Genomic DNA, 23803 nt, shown 5'->3' on the forward strand with positions numbered 1-23803 from the left:
GGCTGGTTCGAGATGCAGCCCTCGTCATCCTCTGGGCTCCTCCCACTCAGTCCCAAGGGTAAGGGCACTCTGAGGGGCACCCACCCAGTCCCGTTGCTTCTCTCTGCCTCTGTGGGAAGCTGGAGAGAATTTGTCCTGTTGCCATATAAGGCCAGGCCCGGGGTCACCTGCCATGCTGCAAAAGCTCAGGGAATGTCAGCTATGTGGGGGGGAGTAGGAGGCACGTGCAGGTCCTGCCCGCTTGAGTACTTCAGAGAACACTCACATCCTTGTACACACGCACACAATGCACAGGTACATGCAATACACACATGGCAGGGACAAACAGGCTGGCTTCAGGCAGTTTACTCAGCCCCTCTGAGTCTTGTTTTCTGTAAAATGGGAATAGACACTCAAGGGATTAGAGTGAGTGCTCCACGAGGTAATTCCCGAAGTAGTCCTGGCATGCTGCCTGGCACATGCCGAGCGCTCAGAAAATGATCACAAAAACTAGAGCGAAACCAAAAAAAAAAAAAAAAGTGCACTTCCACGCAGCTCCCCAAGACCTCCAGGTCCACCCAAGACTCCCTTCTAATTTTACTCCTGACCCTTATAACAACAGTAGCCAAGACTGAGCTGCCCTGCTACCCCCTGGAAGCTTGCCTGGCCCCGGGTTGGTGGGGAGGCCCTGGAGGGAACTGGGATGTTGGCCCAGAGAAGCCCCCACAGCTGCCAGCCAGGCTGGGCTTGGCCCCAGGCAGCAGCCTCAGAGGTACTCAAGCACAGGCAGCCAGGGCGTCAAGAAGCCCCATCTTCCAAGGCATTCCTGCTCCCACAGGGCCACTGGGAAACTGTTCCGCCCGGCCCCCCAGAAGCTCTGCTCCAAAGGGGCAGTGAAGCTGCACTCCAAAGAAAGGCAGATCTGGGCTGCCAACCTGGTTCCTTCTAGAATCTACCCACCCAGGATGCCTGGGGGGCTTAGCAGTTGAGTGTCTGCCTTCAGCTCAGGACGTGGTCCCAGGGTCCCAGGATCAAGTCCCACATCGGACTCCCTGCATGGAACCTGTTTCTCCCTCTGCCTGTGTCTCTCATGAATAAATAAATAAAATCTTAAAAAAAAAAAAAAAAAAAAAGAATCCACCCACCTCGGGAAACTCCTGCTGTGGTCCCAGTCATAGGTGAAGTGGACTCAGACTGTCAAGCAGTGACTCCCTGAGTATGCAAGGACCCCCTGTCTACTCATCACCACTGACTGTCACAGGTACTCGGAACAAAGCAGGGATCGCTACTCCCATTTCAGGCAGGGAAGACTGAGGTTCTGCACATGAAAGGGTCTGACCCGGGCAGAGCAGCCAGTATAGGCTGAGGCTTGTCTCAGACCTTGCCCCTGGGTTTCCACTCCCTGCGTCTTCAAGCACCAAACAAAACCGAAGACAACAATCATGACAGGTATGTGCTTTACATAGATTATCTCCCTGCAAAATCACAGCAACCAAACTACCATTATCTCGAGTGACGTGCCCAAGGTCATAGAGCCAGCGAGCCCCTTCACCCCCACTCGGGACTCCACACTATGTGGGGAGGGGAGTACCCTGACCTCCTGTGGGGTGTGGGGAGCAGGTCAAACTTCTGGTTTGCTCCTGGAGTCCCCTTCCTCTGGTTTGATCCAGCAGCCCGACAGCTGCTTGGATTCCCGTGGCCAGACCCATAGTAGCTTCTGGGCAGGGAGGGAAAGGACACTGGACTGCAAGCTCTGTCACCAGCTTCTGTGTGGCCTTAGCCAGCTGCCTGCCCTCTCTGAGCTTTGGGGTCCCAAGGCAGCGACAGATGGCCCCTCCTCACTCACTTTCTCCAGCCCTAGTGCTGTCCAGGTCAGCCCCTGGGAGCCACAGGCTCTCCCCCTTCTGAGCCATGCCAGTCCACCTCCCAAACAACCCAGAGGCTTACCCCTCCCCATTGCCCTGATTTGCCCCCCCCCCCCCCCCCCCCCCCACCAAGGGCAGAACAGGCACGGAAAGTCCCACACATTCTCAGCGACTCTGGTCTGCCTGACTCTGTTGCCACCTCTCCCCCATCTCCAGCTGTCTCTGGCTCAGGGGCCTGCTGGCTGTGGGTGGATTCAGCCAGCTTGGAACCCGCCCTGTTGAGTGGCCCAGGGGGCTGTATGAGGTCAGGGTTGCAGGCTTCTGTCCAGAGGGCAGGAGCAGCCAAGACCAAGGGCGGGCTGGCTGCAGAGTAAACTGGGAGGGAGTCCAGCAGCCCGGACCCCTGAGAGCCCCAGCCACACGTCCATGTGCTCGAGATGGCACCAAGAGGCAGGGTGATGATGGCACAGGGAGGCCGGAGTTTACTCGGAGGGACCCAAGGTCCCCAGAGTCCTGTGTTTGATTCCTACAGCCGGCAGGATGAAATCAGATAGGCTACCGAGTTCCAGACTCTCCAGAAAAATCAAAGAGGGAATCAAGATTGCAGAGCCCTGGCAAGAAGTAGTACTACAAAATACTGCAGTCCATGGACCTACCTCCACACAACTTTGACCATGACTCTGGTGACCGTCACCAGCTCCCAATCTGGGGACTCTGAGCTGGGCTTGGGCCTCGGGTGCCCAGCAGCTGGGGGAGCCAGCAGGCGGAACGCCCAGCTCTGTTTCAGTGGGCAAGCCTCTGCAGCCTGTTTGGAGGGAATCTGGGAGATGTCTACCTTAGGAAATCATTCCAGCACCATCCACAGAAGTCATCGTCCCACCAGGCGTTGGAGCATGCACACTACATGCCTTCCCCTGGTGGGCCCTCATGGTGACCCCGACTTTGTTTGGAGAGTCTTTGCTCAAGACCACAGAGCAGGTACCTGATGGAGGCCAGGCCTGAGCCCTGATTTCACAGATCCCCAAAGCTCGGGCTGTGCTGCCTTTGAGCTTTGGCCAACCTAGGGAGGCCCTGACACTTTTCCTTATCTTCTAGAATTCACTGGTTGTTAAGCAAAGGTTCGTGGAGCTCCCATCGTGTGCCTGGCAACGGCAGGATTTCTATAAAGAAAACCCACGAGGTCCAACAAGAAAAGCATCAGGTCTCTCAGAGAACTTTTCCTAAAGGCAGGAGTGAGAAAGAGTTAGTGGGGTGGGCTGGGGTGCACGCTTGGCTCTTCGATGGGGCAGGGAGCGCCTACCTGCAGCCTGGACCCAGCCCCACCTGGACTTCTGGGCCATCTCGGGGCAGCCACCTTGCCTCTCTGGGCCTCCTTCCCCTCCACCGCTGTACTCCCCGGACCGCTCAGAGACCCCGGAGGTCCCTCCCTGAGCCCATCCTGGCAGCTGGTCCCAGGCGGGCTTCCGGGGAGGCCCGGGCCGGCGGCATCAAAGCGCCCGGGCGAGCCCCACCTCCCCAGGCTAAGAGTAACCACTTGCAACCCGAGCCGCGGGAGCCGCGGGAGCCGCGGGAGCCGAGGTAGGTGGAGGGGGTGGCGGGGACGTACCCGGAATCCGAGGCTCGGGGGCAGGGGCCGAGGGAGGGAACTGCGGGGCGCCCAGAGCGGAGGAAGAGGAGGGGGCAGGGGCGCGGGCCCGCGCTTACCCGGTTGATCTCGGCCAGCCTCCGCTCCTGCCGCGCCTTGAGCAAGCCGAACGCCTTCCCTCCTGCAGGAGACAAAGAGGCGGCCCAGGAAGCGGGGGTCCCCCCGGGCCGCGCGCGCAGGTGGGGGGGGCGGGGACCGCGCGGCGACGGCGGCGCCTACCTTGGAACCTGTTGCTGAGCGCGACCGACATGGTGAGCCCGGGCTCCGGCGGGCTCGGGTCCGGCGGCCGCGGCGACGCACGACGAGGAGGACGGGCGCGCGGTCCGGGCTCGGCGGCGTGTGGCGCGGGACGGAGGGCGGAGGGACGGCGCGGGCGGCCGGACACACCCCTCCGCCCCCCCCCCCCCCCCCCCCCCGCGGCCCGGCCGGGCCCGGCCCTCCGCCCGCCGCCCGCCGCCCGCCGCCGGCATCAAAGCGCCTATTATGCGGGACGCCGCGCCCGCGCCCGCCCCTCTGCTGGAGGCCGCGGAAAGTGCACGGCGCGGCCCGCGGGGTCCCCCAGACTCGGGGGCGGCCGGTCGGGGCGGCCCCCCGGGTCGGATGCGGGCCCCAGGGCAGCTGTTAGGTTACGGGGCGCCCGGTTGGCGCGCCCTTGCAGAAGGCAGGCCAGCCTCCCCGAACTTTAAATTCTAGAAAGAAAATTACAAGCGTGGCTTGTGGTTGAGCGTCTGCCTTCGGCTCAGGGCGTGATCCCGGGGTCCCAGGATCGAGTCCCACGTCGGGCTCCCTGCGTGGAGGCTGCTTCTCCCTCTGCCTGTGTCTCTGCCTCTCTCTCTCTCCTCTCTGTGTACTCATGAATGAATAAATAAAAATTTTTTAAAAATCTATTTCTTGAGCACTCACTCTGCATCAGGCACTTTGCCAGATCACTACAGGATATAGTTTATGTCACTTAATTCTCAAGACTCTATGAAATAATAAGACTGTGTTCCCGTTTTGCAGAAAAGAAAAGTCAGGCAGCTGAAGCCTGGGGGCACAAGACCACTGGGATGATAGGCCAAGCCTCCAGCTCCTGTGGGAGTGGGGCTCAGGGCACAGGAACCAGGGACAAGTGACCAAGTGACAGGGCCATAATGAAGCTTCCTGTCCAAAGCAGGACGCTTCTGAGAGTGAAGGGTGGCACTGCTAATAATTATGCTGGTGGCCACAGGTACAAATGGGCACTGTCCTGAGCAAATGGCACACCTGGTCACCAGTATGCCCCCCCCCCCCCCCACACACACACAGAGTGTGTCCCTGGGGATTGGATCTGGAAAGTCCCCTTCCCCACAGACTTACCTTCATCTTGACCCAAGGATAGTGATCCTGGGACTAGCTGGGTGTCTTATTTTTCTGAGGTCGTCCCTGGGGGAGGAAGTGGCCAGGCTGTGTGTGACTTTGGGCAAGACTCTCAACTTGAGGCTCAGTGTCCTGACCTGTAGGATGGAGGCAACAGTGCCTCTCACCAAGCAGGGGCTGATAAAACTTGTATGACTTTCAGGGTGGTCTAAGCAGATAGTAAAAGTTTACAGGGGACAAGGGCTTAGGAATAAAAACCCTTGGTTGATGGGAGATGTTCCATCTGGAGGCCAGACCTAAAATGGGGCCTTCGTAACCCGCCTCCTGATCTAGGCTCAGATGGCCTGTTGCCCTGGTCAGTGGCGGTGGCTGGCCCCATCGGCCACTCCGCAGGGCAGAGGCCACCCCACCTTCCAGTGCTCAGCTGCTGGGCTGCATTGCTAGTCAGATGTTTAACAGCGGTCACATTCCACCCAGCACAGCCCCACCTCTGGGGCCAGAGAGTGGCTCTGCACACACCAGGCATGACGGAACCGTATGAGTCACAAGATGTCAAGCCTGAGGTACGTCACCGTGGAATGGAGAAGAGGCCTACTGTGCCCTCCCTGCCCTGCCCCCACCCCGTGTTGGGATGCTGAGGCTGGGCTCAGTCACAGCTTGAGTGGGTGGGGGTTTAATGCCAAGAGCAGGCATCAGAGTGGCTGTGTGCCTCCATCAGCAGAGAAGGTGGGTGTTGGGGAGGAGGGACCCGAGGGGACACAGTCTTCAAAGAACGGCAGTCTCTTTGGCACCACCTATGCCAGACACTGGTCATCAATCTCACTAGCGAGCACCATCCTCCTGCCCCCATCCTCCCTCTCGTACCTACCGAGTCACTCCCTGCATCATTGCTGTCCACATCACACACACACACACACACACACACACACCCCTAACCCCCCATGGCCTTGGCTGTCCGGTTCTCTGTGGAGGGGCATGCCTCCCTCTCCTCTCTGAATGAACTCCCCCGGCAGATCTAGAGAGGGTATGGAGCAGCTCTCACCATATGGCCTTGCACCCAGAGACCTCTGTTATTCAGAATAGGACTGGGGGACCCTGGCCTAAGCTGGGTCTCTCTTGAGAAAAGGTGGAATCAGGACAGTTTCAAGCTGGTCTCTGCATTTGACCCAATGATGGGGTGGGGGTGGGGGGGCATGAACGTCCTCTTCCATCAGGCTCAGGAAAAGCAAAGAAAGCTATTCTGCAGGGAAAAAAGACAGAAGCAAATGCAGAGGGGGAAGGAGAGGCAGAGGCCCAGGGAAGAGGCAGGAGGGAGGGGACAGGAGAGTCCCCCCTCCAGGCTGTCTGGAGGCTTGGCAGTTCTTCCCACCCCAGGATCCTAGGAGACACTCCATGACCTCCCAATGAACCCCTTTTAAATTTAAACGAACTTGAAGGACAGCCCTGGTGGCTCCGTGATTTAGAGCCTGCCTTCCACCCAGGGCCTGATCCTGGGGACCCAGGATCAAGTCCCATGTTGGGCTCCCTGCATGGAGCCTGCTTCTCCCTCTGCCTGTGTCTCTGCTTCTCTCTCTATGTGTCTCTCCTGAATACATAAATAAAATCTTAAAAAAAAAAAAAAAACAATTTGAAAGGGTTTAGACTATGTGGCCAAGAGCCTAGACTGCACACGCTCCATAATCCATCGTACCACAACCTAGGTTCCTGGAATGATCTGCCCCGGCCAGGCCCCCACCCTGTAAACCCGGAGCTATTGCCCACCCTCCTGCCTGGAAGGTTCCCTCTTTCTCCCCACCCTTTAAAGCCAGGCCCAAAGCCCTCTTCTTCTTCCTCTTCCTCCTCCTCGGTGTGCCTTTCTGTGCCGGGGGACATTTGATTTTGAGTTCACTGTTTCCTGCCTGTCTCCAGCCTGAACCAGAAGTCAGCTGAGGGCACCTCACACCCCCCTAGGCTTTGCTTGGCAAACCCCCTGGAGCAGAGGGGAGACAGTGGGTGCCTATGGTCGTAGGTCTCAGCAAAGCCCTCCACATGGGAAGACTGGCAAAGCCAGTGAGCTCTGCTTTTGCCACCTTCCTGCTACTGCAGTGGACCAGGGTGGCTCACCAAACATTCTTCCACCCACTCGCGGGTACCGGGCGTGCGCACCCACATGCCAGAGTAGTGAATCGGCACCCACAGCCGAGGCCTCTGCTGCCAGCCAGCACGAGAGGACCAAAAGCCTGTCACCCAGATAGTAAAGAGGTCCTTTATTTTCACATTAAACAGAAGTGGTCCATGTTGCTGCATGTCCCCCCTGCCTGGGGCAAGAGAAGCCATGGAAGGGGTGCCACCATCGGTCCCAGAGCTGAGGGCCTACTGTCTGCTGGAAGAGGGCCCTGGGAATGGGGAGGGGCTCCGGAGGGAAGGCCAGGAATCCTGGGCAGAGGCTGGCAGGCGGCCTGACCACAGGAGGACTCCCCAGCAAGACAGACTGGCCTCCACACCCAGCAGAGGCCTCCCCGGTGGCAGGTGGGGCCACAGGGCCTCAAGGCCAGTGTCAATCAGTCTAAGGCCATACGGGGGTCATGGAGTCACAAAGAGGAGCTCCCACATGACCCTCAGCCCCCTGACCTAGGTCCCCTCCGGCCCTCAAGGCTCAGCTCTGTGGACAGGCCACAGGCTGAAAGGAGCACCAAGCCCAGGGCAGGCAATTCCCAGGATCCCCAGAGACCAAAGTATTCCACGCCGCTGGTGATAACCGTGCAGCTGTGGGCCATCCTCCCGGCTGGCCAAGTAGGCTGTCCCATGGCCCCAGAAGTCCCTGAGCCTCAGGTTCCACTGCTGAGAACCCTCAGATCTCGGCTGAGGACCTTGCATCTCTTGGACTGCTTGGTCCCTCGGTGGTGTGGAGCTGCCGGGCAATGGGTGAGAAGCTGCAGCAGAACAGGGGGAGGCTCTGGGGCTCTGGCTCTTGCTGATCCCACCTGGATCTTTGCGGATGTTCCCCCTCAGCCTCTCAGGCACCACACTCTGCCTGGGTCCTTGCTTTCAGGAGCGAGAGTGAGGACTGTAGCGCCAGAGGGTATTTAACATAACCCGAGCATCCAGAGGGCACACAGCACAGCTGGTGCTCGCTAGCCAGCTGTGGACTGTCGTGTGTGCATGCACAGAGGAACTTCTATGGGTTTGAGCATTATGCCCACAGGCGTGTCCCCACAAGGTGTACATATGCATATATATGTATGTGTTATTAACACTGGGGTGTGTGTGTTTATGCACCGTAGCATGGGAGTGCCTGCTGATGGTGGTGGGCACCCAGGGGCCACCTGGGTGAACTGTGTACATACATTCACTCCGGCGGGCATGGAGGAGATATGGGCATGGACTTGGGAGGCTATGTGAGCATTATTCAGGGCGGACACACAGCAGCAGACTCTGGTGCATGTGCCTGCATGGGTGCACCTGTGGGATGTGTGTGCATGCCCTGGGCTAGGGCCACAGCCTGCAGGGGGTTGGGGGGTGGGGGGGTTTGGGCAGCCCTCACTGCCAGCTGGCACAGCTCTTGGGCAGGCTCTGCAGAATGGCCTCCAGGTTCTGCTTGTCAGCACGGATCTCAGCAAGGTCGTTCTCGAAGCTCTGGATCTGCAGCTCCTGCTGCTCAGACTCCTGCTCCAACAGCCTCAGCTTCCCCTGCAGGGCCCCTGGAGGGCTCAACTGCAGCCTCAGGCGCTCCAGTGCCCACTGGGTCTCGTTCAGGGCCTGCACTGGGGCTTGATGGGTGTCCAGTGACCCTGCAGAGGGACACAGACAGCCTCAGCACAGGCCAGCCCCCCTGCAGGTACAAGACGCCTGGTCAGCCCCCCATCCCTAAGATCCTTGCCAGCCCAAACCATCCAGGATTCTGACTGTCCACAACCTACCAAGAAAGCAAGGGACAGAGGGGCAGTGTGCCTGGCACACCCCCCTCCACCCCCTGGATTCACATGAGGACTCTGAAACTTTCCCCTTAGGCAGCACTGGGCAACTGTTCATTTTTGTTGGTGGTATTGCTATTATTGATAAAAGGAAGGCCCTGTGTGAGTCCTGAGCCCATTTCCTAGAGCAGTGCGTGCGCACAAGGTTCCCATGAGTCCTACCGGCTCCAACATACCATGCTGATTTGCCAGGGGCACACATTTACAGATACCACCTGTGCCAAGATGCAGGGTAAAAAGCAGCATCTCTGGCATTAGAATGAGGGTGGGGCCAGTAGATATGGCAGGAAGGGCTGCGGACCCAGGGAAGCAGGCAGTGGGGGTCTCATCCTGGCCCAGCACAGATTAACTCTATTTCTTGGAATTAAGTACTTCCCACAGCCTCTCCAAGGGTGAATCATGGTGGTGGGGCCAGGTGCTCACATCTGAACTGGGTGGTGGTGGTGGCGAATCCATGGGCTGTCTTCTGGCCCTCGTCACTTTGTCATTTACAGGTGACATTCAACAGGAAGATGAGGTTCATCCACATGGGAGAGTAGGGGGGATGGGGAAGTACTTTTTTTTTTTTTAAGATTTTATTATTTGAGAGAGAGAAAGAGAGAGCATGCATGAGCATGAGCAGGGGAGTGGCAGAGGGAGAGGAAGGAGCTCAGCAGGGAGCCTGATGCAGAACTCGATCCCAGGACCCCAGGATCATGACCTGAGCCGAAGGCAGACGCTTAACCACTGAGCCGCCAGGTGCCCCAGGGGAAGTAAGTTCTATGTGGCTTCTAATCCCACAGGATCCCACTGAGCTCAGGGGTCCCCTAGCCCCAAATTTCCTGGGCAACAAAGGTGGGGGTTGGAGGGCAGAAATAGGTAGAGGGGATCTGAGCCCTGCTGGCCTGGGCAGATCCCACTAGCAGCAAAGACATCGGTCCACAGGCAAGTCCAAACTGCCTGGCCTTCGAGCAGGTTCGGGTCCAGGCAGCAGCCGCACTCTACCTGCCCACTGGGGCTCCCAGGCATGGGGCAGGGTCCAGCTGTGTGCTGCTCTCGCCTGCACCCCCAATCGAGCACAGCACCAGGACACATGGATAAATGGCCAAAGCAGTTTACCCTTGCAGAGCGTTTGTCCCGGGCTGGGCACCAGGTCCACAGTGCTCTGGGTCCTTGGCATCGGGGACAGACCAGTCAGTGGCTGCCAGGGGGCACCCTGAATCGGTTAGACCCGCATGTGAACCTCAACTTTTGTACTGACTGCCCATGGGGCCCCAGGCACCTCATGTAAACTCTGTGCCTCAGACTGCCTGTCTGCCAAACGGCAAGAGAATCTGTGTCCTTTTGCCTCTAATGCAGAGAATTCTAGAAGATCATGTGCAGGAACAGCGTTAGCGTGGGCCTGATGTGCAGACACAGCTCAGAACGTGGCGATTCTCTCCCTTGTTGATAATGGTAAGTGAAAATGCGTGCTGTTCTACAGGTGACCCTGAGGATGCGACGCTAAGTGGCAGAAGCCAGTCACAGAAGGACAAATCCTGGGTGTGAGTCCACTGACATGAGGTCCCTGGAATGTGAAGTTCAAAGAGACGGAGGAGAGAATGAGGGACACCAGGGGCCAGGGGAGTAGGGAGTTCATGTCTGATGGGTGCAGAGTGTTTCGGGTTGAGAAGATGAGAAAGTTCCGGAGACAGAGGGTGGGGACGGCTGCACAACAGTGCGAATGTATGTAACACCCCTGAACCGTATGCTTGAAGATGGTTAAAGAGGCCAATATTAAAAAAAAAAAAAAAAAAAGAGGCCAATATTGCATTACGTATTTTACCACCATTTTAAAAAATGCAGGCCTGCTGCCCCCGCACCCTGCTCTGAGGCCTCTGGGCCTTGCTGCACACTGTCCCCTTCATCTGAAATGTCTCCTTGCCGTGGCTCATCTCCATTCTCCCTCCCCCGAGAGCAGCTGCTGCTCGCTGGCTGGCTCTTGCCACACAGCGTGGCAAGCACTTTCTAAATTATGCAAGGGTCTACTCCCATTTTACTGATGAGGGGACTGAGGCTCAGAGAGGTGGAGTGGGTTTCCCAAGTGGTTTTCTCACAGCCCAGGATGGGAAAGCATAGACTTGAGTCTTGGTCTGATTCCAAGCCAGCACCTTGATCCTCGACAGCACACTTGCTTCTGTGACATCCATGCTCCTCCGAAACCCTCAAGCACTCAGGGCCAATATGCTCCTGCTCCTGTGGTACCCTGCAATGGTCTGTGTGCTAGGTTTTCTGCGTCCTCCTCCCCCAACCAGACTACTGGCCCTTGGAGGCACATGGTGACCGGCCTGGGGATGCCAGCCCCTCCTTGCCTGGGGTCCTGGGCTTATTACAAATGCTTTTGGCCGAGGATGGGGGACCTTCGTGGCTGAGGGGGAGATCTTCTCTAGGGCTCAGCCTCCCAGAAGTCCTGAAGGTGCTCCAGGGACCCAAGGGTCTCCTTACCCAGCCTGGCGAGCAGCTCCGACAAGACCTTGACATCCTTCTCCAGGGAGGTCCGTGATTCCCAGATCTGCTGCTCCACGGCATTCAGCCTGGCACCCACCTGGGGAGGGAGGAAGGGAAAGCTTGAACAGGGCTCCTGTCAGTTCAGGGGGCCAGGGGGACATGGGAGTGTGTGCGGTGTGTGTGTGGGTCCTTGGCACACATACCTGCCCAGCTGCCTCCAGCTCCTGTCTGCGGTCCCCTGAAGCTAGCACCTGCTGGGAAGCCTGTCGGAGCGTTGTCTGCACCTGGCTGGAGAGCCGGCCTGCCCGCCGGTGCTCCTGCTTGCCCTCCCTGAGCAAGGCCTTGGCGAGCTGTGGGGGCGGGCGGCAGTGGGGGGCAGCAGAGGGTGAGTGGAGTAAAGAGCAGGTAAAGAGCACTCAAGGCCATCATGCCAAGCAGGCACCAGTTTGTGCCCTGCACCATACATTCATTCCACAAACATGTACTAGATGCTGGCCAGACACACAAAGCTAGCGGGGGACCAGAGGGATGCACCTGGATTAGACCTTGGCCCCAACTAAACAACAAGGACCTAGAAGTTTGGGGGAATAAAGCCAAATAGACCTAGGTGAGAGCCCTGGCGATGCATTAACGAAACCCGGCTGATCCTCAGGGTACTCACCTGTCCCATGGGGATAATAGTGACACCTATTTCTTGGGGGATCAACAGGGTCACTTGCATGATACTCCAGGGCTCAGAGCCTGGGATCCACTGAGCCCTTAGTAAGTGTGGAGCATTCAGCATTGTCTATACAGAAGGGCGCAGGGCTGTAGGGACCACGTTTCACCTACAGAAGGGCAGCTCTTATAGGACAGTCCTTCCACAGGCCCAGGAAGCAGGGACATCACTGTGGTCACCTCCATGGCCCTGACCTTAGCACTGTCCTTGGCCAACGTCTCGGCTTCCTGGCCCTTCTTCTTGGCACTGGCGGAGACAGACGCTGCATTTCCCAGCATCCTCTCTGCCTGCTTGGTCTTCTTTTTCAAGTCTGTGAGAAGCCTGCCCCTGACCGAGCCTGCTTTCCTCCCCAGCGTGGCCGGGTCCTTGGGCTGAGGAAACTGCCGCTTCATTCCTGCAAACCCGGGGGAGGCTGTGTCAGCAAGGCGGGCTTGTGCCTCAAGAGCCTGCCCGGCAGCCACGGCCAGACACCCAACCAGCCTCAGGCCTGCAGACGATGTGAGTGGAGGTTCTAGATGCAAGAGAGCTACCTTCTGAGGCTTGTTTGGGAAATAAACAAATAATGAGCAAGATGTACTGCTCAGTGATTTTTATTTCATTTTATTTATTTATTTGAGAGAGAGAGAGAGTACTGGATCTGTGGGGAGGGGCACAGGGAGAGGAAGAAACAGACTCCCCCCTGAGCAGGGAGCCCAACATGGGACTCGATTCCAGGGCCCTGAGATCATGACCCAAACCAAAGGCAGACACCAACCAACTGAGCCACCCAGGTGTCCCCTGCTCAGTGAATTTAAAGATTCATAGTATATTATGATGTTTATTAAAATCTCGAGATTACATGGTGGTCAATGGCTGGGCCAGGGGTGGGAATGGATGGGGAGCCACAGCGCGGCACTCAGTGAATCCATTCAGCCCTTTGTTTCTATGACCACTTATTCCTATAAGGGCTTTGGGGCAGCTTACAGTGATAGGTAAGTCAACAACTTGACCATTAAAATAAAAAAACTAAGGGCCACGTGCAACTGGGGGGATAAGGAAGGAAGGGAGGAAGAAGTGCCAGAAAATTAGGATAATGATATTGCAGGCATTGAATGCTCTACTTACCTCTGAGCTTCCTAGCAGCCAAGATAAAAAGGGAAAGTATTATGATTTGCATAGGTTTTCTTACCTAAAAAGAAGTAGCTTGTCTCTGTAAAGAAGACTTTTGCCCTTTCGTTCAGATAAAATTCAAGGGAAATCAGGAGTACTGATTATAGCCAATTTTTAAAATGAATCAAACCTTCTAAGGCAGAATGTCACATAATTTTCTATGAAGATAATCTGGAAATTAGATTTGTTTCTTGTGTACAAAATTGGCATTTCTTAAAATGCAATCCTTGGAGTCCTAACTCTAAGCGTCAGGAGGAAATGTCAATCAAGTTTAAATAAAGAGAACCAGGTTTCCCTATTGCAGGACTTCTCAGGGCCTTTACTACCCTAGGGTGCGCACTGTGTGGCCTCGAGAGGGCACTATAATAGCGACATTTCCTAAACTGATCTGAACACAAACCCACTGTTGGCACAGCATGCCCACATTCCCCCAGAGGGCAGAGGTCCGTGGTGGGACTCACATCTCTTAGGGACAGCAGATGGAGTTGGGGAGGAAAGCCATAGAGCCACTAGGACCACAGAGCCTGACTCCGGATCTGGGCTAAGGGCCCAGGGCCACACCCTGGGGAAGGCTGCTCCATATTTTGCTCAGTCAATTTTCCTTGCATCCTGAATACCAATTGAGCACAGGCCAAGTGTTGGTGAAAGGAGGTGTTTCTGAAAGGGGGCAGGAACGGGGAAAAGAGCCCGGGTTAGCGGGTTGAGATGAGTCCTTGTGTGGATCGTGGTACTGCACCAGGGAGGCCAATGTCCATGCAGTATGTATGTCTGACAATGAGAAGGTGATGCCTCATGAGCTAGTGAGCACGCATCACTGGAGGCAGCCCAGCAGAAGGCGGGTGTGGGGGGCAGCATATGGTTTTAGCAACCCTTAAAAATATTTTATGTTCTAAAGTCCTAATATTCTACCACTAGTATCACTGAATTTACATTTTCCTAAACACGACTCAGAGGCAAGTGCACACAGCCATGCCTTCCCCATGAGAAGCCCCCTGACCCATGGGTGACTGGGACTTCAGACCGCAGAGGGACAGAGAACAGGAGGCACCGACCAGCTTGCCCTCTGCCCCAGAGGGCAGGGGTCCATGGTGGGACCCACATCTCTCAGGGGCAGCGAATGGAGTTGGGGAGGAAAGCCATAGATCCACTAGGGCCACAGAGTCTGACTCCTGATCTCAGACCCCAAGAGGCCTCTGGGGCTGAGCGTGCTCCTGCCTTACCCAGTTCACTGGCACCGAGATAAAGGGTGAGGGGTCTTCTGTCTGCAGCAAAGAGGACATCAGACAAGCCTATTCCGTAGGGGGACGCGGAGCTGGAGGACCCTAACATGGGACGGTTTCCATTTGGCACACCGCTGACCCTGGGGAGTTATCAATCCCTCTCCTGGGTCTACACATCTATAAAATGGGACCACTTAGCCTCATTTTCCTACAGCTCAGAGGAGACCTGGATTGGCATCAACCCCCCCCTTTTTTAAAAAATATTTTATTTATTTATAAATAAATTAAATAAATAAATAAATAAATAAAATAAACCCACACCCCCTTCTAAAGAGAGCTCTGCCTCCTTTCCTATTGCCCCAGCTGAACACCAGACTGTGGTAGCCCTTGTACCGGTTGGACAGGACCCCTGGCATAGGGAATACTAGACCAGGGACAGACGGTCGACGGCATCAGAATCTCTTCCGGCCCTGACGGTTTTGTGTGGTCTGATGACTGATGGCCACGTGGGAGGGTACCCGTGAGTGGTGTTTGAAGGAAAGACAAGCAGCCCTGGGAGAGGTCCTGGCTGGGAGGAATGGGCTGTTTGGCTTATGCCCACACAGCTGGACTTTTGTCGCCTTCTTGTCCCCAGAGCCAAGCTGCTAGGGCTGAGGCAGGAGTCCAGGTGGCTGTCACGGACATTTGGGCATCAAGACGCCCAGGGCTCAGCAAGGATCATGTGTACCTTCCAGATCAGCCAGCAGGGTCCTGGCTCCCATGACAGTCACTGTGGCGGCCTGGACAGACGAGGAAGCCCGGGTCAGGGCAGCTCTGGCCTCCTGGCGTAGCTGGAGAGAGAGGAGAGAGGCTGGGCAGGGGGTTACAGGTGGGAGACACTGGAGGGATAGAAAGAACTCTCCCTGGTCTTTGCCCTCTCCTCTCCCAAACCTGTCCCCTACCCCAGGACACCCTCAGGGCAGCCCCCACCAAGAGCCCACCTGCATGAGGGGCTGGGTCTTGTGCAGCATAGCCTGGGCAGTGGCCTGGAGGGCCCAGGCAGCCTCGGTGACCACCCGCTCTCTGGATGTGACCGTCTTCTCCAAGGCCTGAACTTTCAGGTCCAGGGCCCCAGCCTGGGACTTCTGGGGCTGCAGGGAGATGGCAGGCTCAGGCAGGACCTGGTAGGAAGGTTGTGGGGCAGACCCTCCAGTGGGTGAGAGGCAGCCTGGGGACGGGAATGGGGGGGCACTGCATGTGGACCCCAGGAAGCAGGGGGGCCAGGGTGGGGATACCAGGCAGGGGAACCTGTCTCTACTCCAGCTCTACTAGTTACTAGAAGTGAGGCCTCCCTGACCTGTACTTCCTTCCCCAGGCCCACAGTCTCAGTGGAAACCCTGGGGCCCGATGTGCCTCCACATTTAGAACTTTCCTGACTCGAGAGAAGCAGACTGTGCAAGTACTGCCCATCCTCTGGCACCTTCGGCGGCAACTGGGGCCACGCTCAGGGTCAACCCCTTTAACACCTGCATAGTACTCTTCGTGTTCAGGAGCAGGGAAGCGAAGACCCCAAATAAACAGCTTCGGGTTGGTCAAGTTTTGCCCCAAATGCATTTGTAGAAGCTTAATCTCATCCTTAAAGTGCAGTTTCTGAGTTGTGGGATTTCAGGATTACGATGGAGCTGATTTATTCAGAGGGCCGACCAGCGGTACGCCCACCTTGCCCATTACTTATGAATCGTCTCCCGGCCCCCTTGGACGCAGCCCTAATGTAACCTGATGGGCAAGCTCTGACAGAGGACTTAACCAGAGCAGGAGGAGGCTGGGTGGAGTCCTTGGCCAAGGTCACAGATCTGGAGCAGCGGGGCTGGGATTTGATCCCATGTCTTTGCTAATGCCACTACCAAGAATAGTCCCAGCCTCGCTATTATCACCACAATCAACAACAAAGACTGGCCGAGCCCTAACTCCATGCCAGGCAGGTGCTCCGCCAAGCCTCGGAGGTAGATTATCTCGTTTTAAATCGACTGCCAAATAAAGATAAGCTACATCATCTGCCTCTGCCTGGGCCGCACTGGTTTCCCAGCTGCCACAGCCACCCACCCCCACGCCCTCCCACCCCCTTGGAGCTCCAAGGACTGCCTGGCCAGGCTGACCAGTGCCATGGGTGCAGCCAGCAAGGCCAGGCGCGGGGCTGCGTCTACACCGACTCGCTGCACGGTGGCCAGAGCCTTCTCCGCTTCAGGCAGCACCTCTGCCGCGGCTGTGCCCAGCGCCTTCTGGGCCGCCTGGACATCCTGGTACCTGAGAGAAGACAGCAGAGGTGGCTCACAGGGTGGGGCGGGGCACGGGGCCATCCTTCCCCATGGCTGCCCCCCACCCCTCTCTGGAGCCATCTGTAACTTCCCAGGCAGAGCCGTCCTCTGCAGGCTCAGCACCCAGCAGCTGGCCTCAGAAACTGGCTGCTATTCGGCAGAAGAGGCACCACATTCTTGTTTCTTCATTCATTCAATTCAAGCACTCTTTTCTGAAGGGGCTTGCCCTTGGTTTCCGCCTGAGAATCATCTGTTTTGCAAATGTTTGGAGCCTCTGGCTGAATCACTAACCAGTAAATGCTAGGTGCGGTGCTGGTGCGGAGGAAGGGACCTCAGCCCAGGCCCTGGTCTTGGCTGGGCTGTGCCCTTGGGTGACCTTGGGCATGCTGCTCTCCAGATAGATGCAGAGTCCTGGGCTGCATGGTCGCTCTGGGGCTCCATCAGCACCAAGGTGCTGGAATCAACCACCTAGGACTTTTCCAGCTGTCCACAACCTTCCTGCCCAGCTCCATCATGGGCACTGCTGGGGCACGGTCCCCCACCACTGTCTCTTCTCCCTCCCCACTTCTCAGAGAGCCGGGGTCCCCACCGCTGTCCCAGGAATGAGTCATGGGACCTCACCCCACCCACGCCAGTGGGCTCAGGGATGGCTACCTGATGGGAGGTGGGTCTCAGATTCTCTCATCTAGGAAGTCAACCTGGGATTTATGAGACCTTGCTGGGTCTCTCCTGACCCTTTGACTGCGGAGGACATAGGAGTGTCACCCAGAGCAGAGAAGCAGAGGCCAAGCAGGAAGCTGCTGCCTGACAGGAGGAGCTGCCTGGGGGGGGGGGGGGGGGGGAGAGCGGGTAGAGCGGGGCTGGGGGATGCTGCAGGAGTGAGAGAGAATGGTGCTGCTCTGGACCTTCCTGGTTCAAGTTCTCGTCCCTTCTCTCCAGAGGCTGAGCCACACCCCCAGGCATAAGTGGGTTCCTGTAACTCACCACCCAGTCAGCCCAAGACCTCAGACATTCCCCCACTCCCATTGAAAGAATAAAGGAAGCCAGTTCTGGGCCTAGGATCCGTCAGCTGCAGGAAGCCAATTCAAGCCCTAACCCACACCCAGGAGGCCTCACCTGTCCTCTAGTTCCCGCTGGGCCTCCAAGGCCATTCTGCCCTCTACTAGACTCCAGAGAAGGGCGTAACTGGTGTTGGAAGCAACTAGAGCCCTCCGAGCAGTGGCCTTGATCTTGGCAGTGGCGTCCTTGTGGCTGTATGGAAATGCCCACCTGGCGGTCATCAACCACTCACACAGAAGGGAGTGTGTTCCCGAGCCCACACCTCCCACCACGTGGGTCTTCCACCATCCCAAGCAGTCCAGCCCCGAAGGCCAGTCTCCTCTTTCCCACCTGACACACAGTGAAGGCTGATGGGAAGGGATCCATACCCCACTTCCTGTTACATAGAGTTTATGCCTATTATCCTGGCATAATGGTCAAGAGGGCCTTTTACCACACATTAAATCTCAGTTTGGACAATAATGATATGATGACCCTAATAAAGACATCACAGAGGAGGGTGCTCAGGACAGCCTAGGTCTGGATCTGGGCAGAGGGACACCTGTGAGGTTGACCCTGACCCCAGAACCAGGGGCAGGGAAAGGGCTGGGCTCCCTTCATGACTGTGTGGGCAGGACCTCAGCAGGCTCCTGGGACTTGGGGTCTAACCTTCTGGCAAGAGCACGGGCCTCTGTGGCGAGGTGGCTCCAGGTGGTGGGCTGGCTGGGTCCATTCTGAGGAATCACCTTTAAAGAAGAGAGTGAGAGAGGAGGAATGACGGCCATCCCTGAAAGGCAAGGGCCTCGTCTGGTTAAATTACTGGGAGAACCAGACCATGCCAGTTGTTTCATAAAAGCCTCAAAGTCAGCACCCAGTGAACAGAGCCCCAGAATGTGGAAACAACAGGAATGACACCCACCACCCATTTGATGGGCATTCACTGTCCGCCTGGAACATGCCTTGTTCTATGTAGACAGTAGCCCACTGAGTCAGCAGAAGGGATACTATGTGACCCCCATTCTGCACATGAGGAAACTGAACCTCTCCAAAGAGGCACACCTCAGGCCACCAGATTCCCACAGTAAGCCCAGGACAGGTGGTGCGGAGGGGCCCCTGCGGTACCAGGGACTTGAGGACAGTGGCCGCCTGCAGAATCTCCTCTTCTGAGGACTCCAACACTGTGTCAAGGTCTGCCAGCTGGATGCAGGTCTTCTCTGTTTGGGCCTGGGCACAGCTGGCACCTCTGCTCAGAGCCCGCAGCTGCTCCCGGGCAGCCTTCACAGCATCCTTGAGGCCTGTCACCTGCTCCAGGAAGACTTCCCAGGCTCCTGCATGAAGCCCACAAAGTCCAGGGGTCACAGAACAATTAAGATTTTGCAATGAAGGTCCCGCTCTTGGAGGACCCCATCTGTGCCCCACAGCTTAGCTCCATCCATCAGCAGGCCTGAGCACCACCACCAGTCCAATTCCAAGGGAACTGCCTCGCCATTTTACAGATGCCAAGGCTGAGGCCCAGAAGAGGCAAATCCCAACCCAAGGCCTCCCACACAGGAAGTTGGCCATAGTCGGCTGGAAGGAATCCAGATCTGCTGGAGTCACAACAAGCAATTCCCGAATCAGAGACAGCAGGAACCCCTGCCTCGAGTCAGCTCTGTGATCTGCAGTGTGGCTCAGGATAGGCCTTTTAACATAGAGCATCCAGAAGGAAGCTCCCTGTTCTGACAATGAGTGTTGCTAAAGGGTGCTCAGCTTACCTAAGAATTGCTGCTAAACGTGTGTAGGTGCTTAGGAACATGAAATTACACTGAAGAATCGATTCACTTTCAAAGTTCCCTGAATTGTAGTGCCCCAAGGACAGATTCCACCTGGCTCTAAGAACAGCCTTTCTTCCCCCCCTCCCCCCTCTTTCACTCGTTAATTGTCTATGCTGGGAAGTGAGCAAAATGGCCAATGGCCGGGGACAGCAGAAATGTTACCTGTTCAGCACCTGGGACAGCACCTCGATGATTATTTGTTCCCTGAGTCAATCAGTGAAGGAACCCAAGCCCTGGCCTCACCAAGCTCATGGGGCATGGGGCATGGGCTAGGATGTTATCTGAGGGGCTCCCAGGGCTGGGCCCGACCAGCTGGCCTTCCCGTTGCCTCCCTCTCCGCTCTCTCACCATACCTTGCAGGAGGTGGTAGTCCTGGTAGATGTCCCCCCTTGGGGCCTCTCCCTGCAGAATGGGCAGTGGTCCCCAGGACCTGCCACAATTGGTCCCCTCCAGCCACCCCTCCATCAGGGTCAGCCTGGCCTTCAGCTTGGCAGCCTGGAGGAGTCAGGAAAAGAAGGGTATGTGAGGCTGGTGGCGGGGAAGTCCTGTCTGCACACCTCCCCCTGGCTTCTGCCTGGCCTTCCCTCCCCAACAGTTCCTTTCTCCCATCTTATCCTGGGCGTCAGAGGTGAGGACACAGCAGAACTTCGAGAACCAGCCTTGCCTGCTCCTTCCTCCGAGCTGTCCCTTCCCTTCTCACACCCACAACACCTGCTGCCATTTAGCCGACCACATCTCTGTTCTACTCAGACAGGGATCTTCGAGAAGGGAAGGCCCAGGAGAATCCATCTGTCCTGCTATATTGCCACAGAGCAGGTGTGCATGGATACCTGCTGGCCGAGTAAGTGTGCCATGCAATGTCTCCTGGTGCTGTTTGTTTGTTTGTTTGTTTGTTTATTTATTTATTTATTTTAGAGTTTACTTATTTATTTGAAAGAGAAACCACACAAGAAGGGGAAGGGGCGGAGGAAGATGGAGAAACAGACTCCCCACTAAGGAGGAGCCCAATGTGAGGCTTGATCCCAGGATCCCAGGATTATGAACTGAGCTGAAGGCAGATGCTTAAGCAGCTGAGCCTCCTTCATCAGGCACCCCTAGCGCTGTTCTTTAAATCACAGGTACAATAACTGCATTTACAGAGCACTTGCTAAGAGACAGCCATTAGTGGCTGCTGGCCACATACCAGCTCATGTCCACCCTGTAACCACCTTAAGGGCCAGGGGAAACAGGTCCTGAGCCCACTCTCTGATTCAAAGTCCAGAATGCTCTGAAATACCACAGGTTTTCCATTCCTTATTTAATGGCAAAATCTGGTTTAAAAAAAATTTCTAAACTCACTGGGAAGCAAAACTGTTCTGAACAAGGCTGTTGGTGGCCCTTATTTATTTGATGTGACTATTCGTCTGTTTTCCTGCAGACACATCACTGGGTATGACTGCAAGGACTGGCCCAGGCACTGGCCAGGCACTGCTGGGGGGTAGCTTATGCTCAGCACCCATCATTGTGTCTTTCTCGAGTAGCACCCCTCTGAAGGCTGGTCTCACTGGTCCCAGGTAAGGGGTTGCAGGCCTGTGTCCATTGTGGAATTAGGAGAGAGACACCGAAACTTACCAAAGCTGTTACCTGCTAATAGGGACAATTAATGGGGCTGGGGAGGGGAACCCCAGAGGTCACACTCCTGACTCCAGCACCACACCAGGTCCCCGCTCTCAAAATCCTATTTGTGCCCCAGGATGGGCACTGCCCTCCTTCTGACCATCCCCACAGAGGGCCACCTATGGTCACATCCCCACTGAACTTGAAAAAGTGTGAGACATGGGCCTGGGTGCCAGGGAAGGGCCACTTTTCTTCTGTTCACTCAGGAACCAGGGACGGGCAGAGGTGAGGCTTGAGCAGCTGGGTGGGCACAGGGGGAATGTGACCAGTGGCCCTAGAAAGCCTGAGAGCCATGGGTGAGTGGGCGTTTCCTGGGGGCCTGGATGGACGGGCTCACCTCCTCCTTCACCAGGGAGTAGCAGGATGGGCACTCCTGACAGTGTGTGCCGCCAGCCGTGAGGAAGAAGTTGTCCTGACAGTGGTCACACTTGTAGCCTACGAAGCCGGGCCTGCACACGCACGTGCTGTTCTTGTGGCACTGGGGTGAGGCAGCACCCAACGGGGAGCACCTACAGGCTGAGGGAACCAGGGCAGGTGGCGCTGGGTGCCCTGGTGGTCCCCCCCACCCTTGGAACCCCCAGGTCCCCTGCATCCTCACACCTGACTGCTTCAGCCTTCCCCTAACCTCGCTGCCATGGCCAGTTCAATTCCACTCCTGGGTTCTTCCCGAGAGACCAATTCAGAAGGTCAGAGGTGACGCCTGACTTATTTCAGCATCCCTGGGTCTGAGAAGCAGTCAAGTTTTGGAACTGCTATGCAGTCCAACTGTACGAATACAGATGCTGAGGCCCAGAAAGGTGAGAAACCATGGCCCCAGCACACAGGAACTTGGCAGTGGAGTCTGGGAGGAGACATTTGGTCCCCTAAGCTCTCTCTCACCCCACATTTCTATGGCTGCTCTTAGAAGATAGGCCTGCACCTGATCTTTCCATCTCCTACCACATGGCTGGCGTCCCCACTGCTCCTCTGCCTGGACATCTTGGGCCCCACCCTCTGGGTAGCCGGGGAGCACCTGGCTTCCTCACCCCGGCAGCCCTTGATGGAGAAGCCGAAGAAACCCAGCTGGCATCTGTCGCAGGCCTGGCCCTCAACACCCGGGCGACAGGGGCACTGCCCAGTCTTGGGGTGGCACTGGTCCTCCTGGGAGCCCAGCGGGTGACACTTGCAGCTACAATAAAGGAAGGAACCCAGGTCTGAAACAAGCTCTGGGCTGCTCCCAACCCAGCCTCTGCTGGCTGCAGCCGGCGAGGGGCCTCCAGATCACGTTCTCTGCCGAAGAGGCCCCTCCACGTGGATACATGTCAAACAGCTCTCCTGGAGCTGTGTCCTGGGAAGCACAGTCTCACAAAATGCTACCCCCTCCTGTCCTCCAAAAGGCTATGGGGACACATAAATCTTGGAGATTACACCCCTCTGTTGGAAAGCCACAGTGCAATTAGCATATTAAAGGCTCTGAGTGGTCCTGCAAGGAAGAAACCTGTTTGCTTCACTGGGTGTTTCCCTGGGGTCCTTCACTGTTCCCTAAAGACACTGTCTAAGGTGCCGCTGTGGCCAAAAAGGTCAGTAAGCAACAGCGTCACTGAGCAGGGAATCAGAGACCAAACCGGTCCCCTGCCCACCCAGACATCCCTCAGGGCTGCTCTTGGCCTGCATCCTGGGCTGGCAGGGCCACTAGTCTGACTCCCCAAGGGATCATTCCTTTGTCCTCCTTTGGTGCAGGCCACTGTGTACCTGGCAGTGGGCCTGGGATGACATATTCTAGGCCAAGCCCCTCTCTGGAGGCTCCCTGGGACTTCTTCCACTCGGAGACACACCCAGGGAAGGAGCACCCACAGTCTCACCCCACCCACCTCCGGCAGCCCCTCCCAGGCTGGAGGTCATAGAAGCTGGGGCTGCAGCGGTCACAGTCCCGTCCCATCACATGAGGCAAGCAGGTACACTGGCCGGTCACTGGGTCGCAGGGTCTCTGCTCGCTGACTGAGCCCTCAGGGTGGCAGTTGCAGGCTGCGGATGGAAGCAGAAAACGGTGTTGAGGAATGATGCAGATCAACCTTTGGGGGTCCAGGAGAAGATGGGGAACCCATGGGGATGATTCACATTCAACCCAGACTCCTAAGCTTTTTCTGGAAAAAGGCTCAAGAGGTGGGCTCAAATCTCCCCCACTTTGTATGTCCTTGGAGATTATAGCGTAGAAGCATCATGGGGGCAGATGGCTCTCCTGAGCCCGCCCTGAACTCCCCACTGGCTGGAGAGAAGGCCAGAGACCTGGCCAGAGAGTCACGGGTGGACCCCTGTACTCACTGTTTTGGGTCACCTGACCCTGCTCTCCTGGGCCCCATAAAACGAGAGGCTGGCACAGTGCGGACAGGTGCCATGTGGAGAATGGACTCTGGAGCAAGTCAGCTTGGGGGAAACGCTGAGCTTCCCCCTCCAGCACTTCCGGAGGCCTTCCAGGGGCTGAGGTAGGCTGTGGCCCTCTGCGTGGGGACTGGAGACTGAGTGCTAACCCAGGCGGTGGAAAGGAACAGCCTGATGGTCACCCAGGGACAGTACAAATGTGACAGGTGCTGCCAGCCACAGAGGACAGTTGTAGATGCTGTGCAGCTGGAGGTAAGCACTAAATTATGAAGGCCAATCGATCAGTCACAGAATTGGAGCTGATTAGATC

The 23803-nt window shown here is 56.7% G+C and overlaps 2 protein-coding genes and 1 long non-coding RNA gene across 8 annotated transcripts in view; 1 reads left to right on the forward strand and 2 right to left on the reverse strand.

Moving 5' to 3' along the window:
* Window positions 1-3845, reverse strand: part of AIF1L (allograft inflammatory factor 1 like) — a 22038-nt gene extending 18193 nt beyond the window's left edge. For 3 of the 5 annotated variants that reach the window (XM_049114402.1, XM_025475514.3, XM_035721027.2), the window contains exons 1-2: window positions 3709-3845; window positions 3549-3610 (exon numbers count right to left, since the gene is read on the reverse strand). In XM_049114402.1, the coding sequence (XP_048970359.1) occupies window positions 3549-3610; window positions 3709-3739 (93 nt within the window). In that variant the 5' untranslated portion in view covers window positions 3740-3845. Of the gene's footprint in view, window positions 1-2500; window positions 2638-3548; window positions 3612-3708 lie in introns of those variants that run through there. The other 2 variants (XM_035721030.2, XM_035721031.2) reach the window with 2 other exon arrangements.
* On the forward strand, window positions 2684-10402 carry LOC112677346 (uncharacterized). Its single transcript, XR_003146992.3, has 3 exons — window positions 2684-2822; window positions 2940-3422; window positions 10119-10402. It is a non-coding gene; the product is annotated as an uncharacterized LOC112677346 (long non-coding RNA).
* LAMC3 (laminin subunit gamma 3) overlaps window positions 7059-23803 on the reverse strand; it is a 58825-nt gene continuing 42080 nt past the window's right edge. Inside the window, exons 15-28 of one of the 2 annotated variants that reach the window (XM_025475512.3) lie at window positions 22986-23139; window positions 22161-22303; window positions 21473-21651; window positions 19833-19974; window positions 18788-18993; window positions 18335-18411; window positions 17744-17878; window positions 16469-16616; window positions 15314-15463; window positions 15061-15163; window positions 12159-12358; window positions 11450-11596; window positions 11244-11343; window positions 7059-8597 (exon numbers count right to left, since the gene is read on the reverse strand). In XM_025475512.3, the coding sequence (XP_025331297.1) occupies window positions 8347-8597; window positions 11244-11343; window positions 11450-11596; window positions 12159-12358; window positions 15061-15163; window positions 15314-15463; window positions 16469-16616; window positions 17744-17878; window positions 18335-18411; window positions 18788-18993; window positions 19833-19974; window positions 21473-21651; window positions 22161-22303; window positions 22986-23139 (2135 nt within the window). In that variant the 3' untranslated portion in view covers window positions 7059-8346. Of the gene's footprint in view, window positions 8598-11243; window positions 11344-11449; window positions 11597-12158; window positions 12359-15060; window positions 15164-15313; window positions 15494-16468; window positions 16617-17743; window positions 17879-18334; window positions 18412-18787; window positions 18994-19832; window positions 19975-21472; window positions 21652-22160; window positions 22304-22985; window positions 23140-23803 lie in introns of both variants that reach the window. The other variant, XM_049114401.1, reaches the window with a different exon arrangement.

This window comes from Canis lupus, chromosome 9, assembly GCF_003254725.2.
Source record: "Canis lupus dingo isolate Sandy chromosome 9, ASM325472v2, whole genome shotgun sequence".
NCBI lineage: Eukaryota > Metazoa > Chordata > Mammalia > Carnivora > Canidae > Canis > Canis lupus.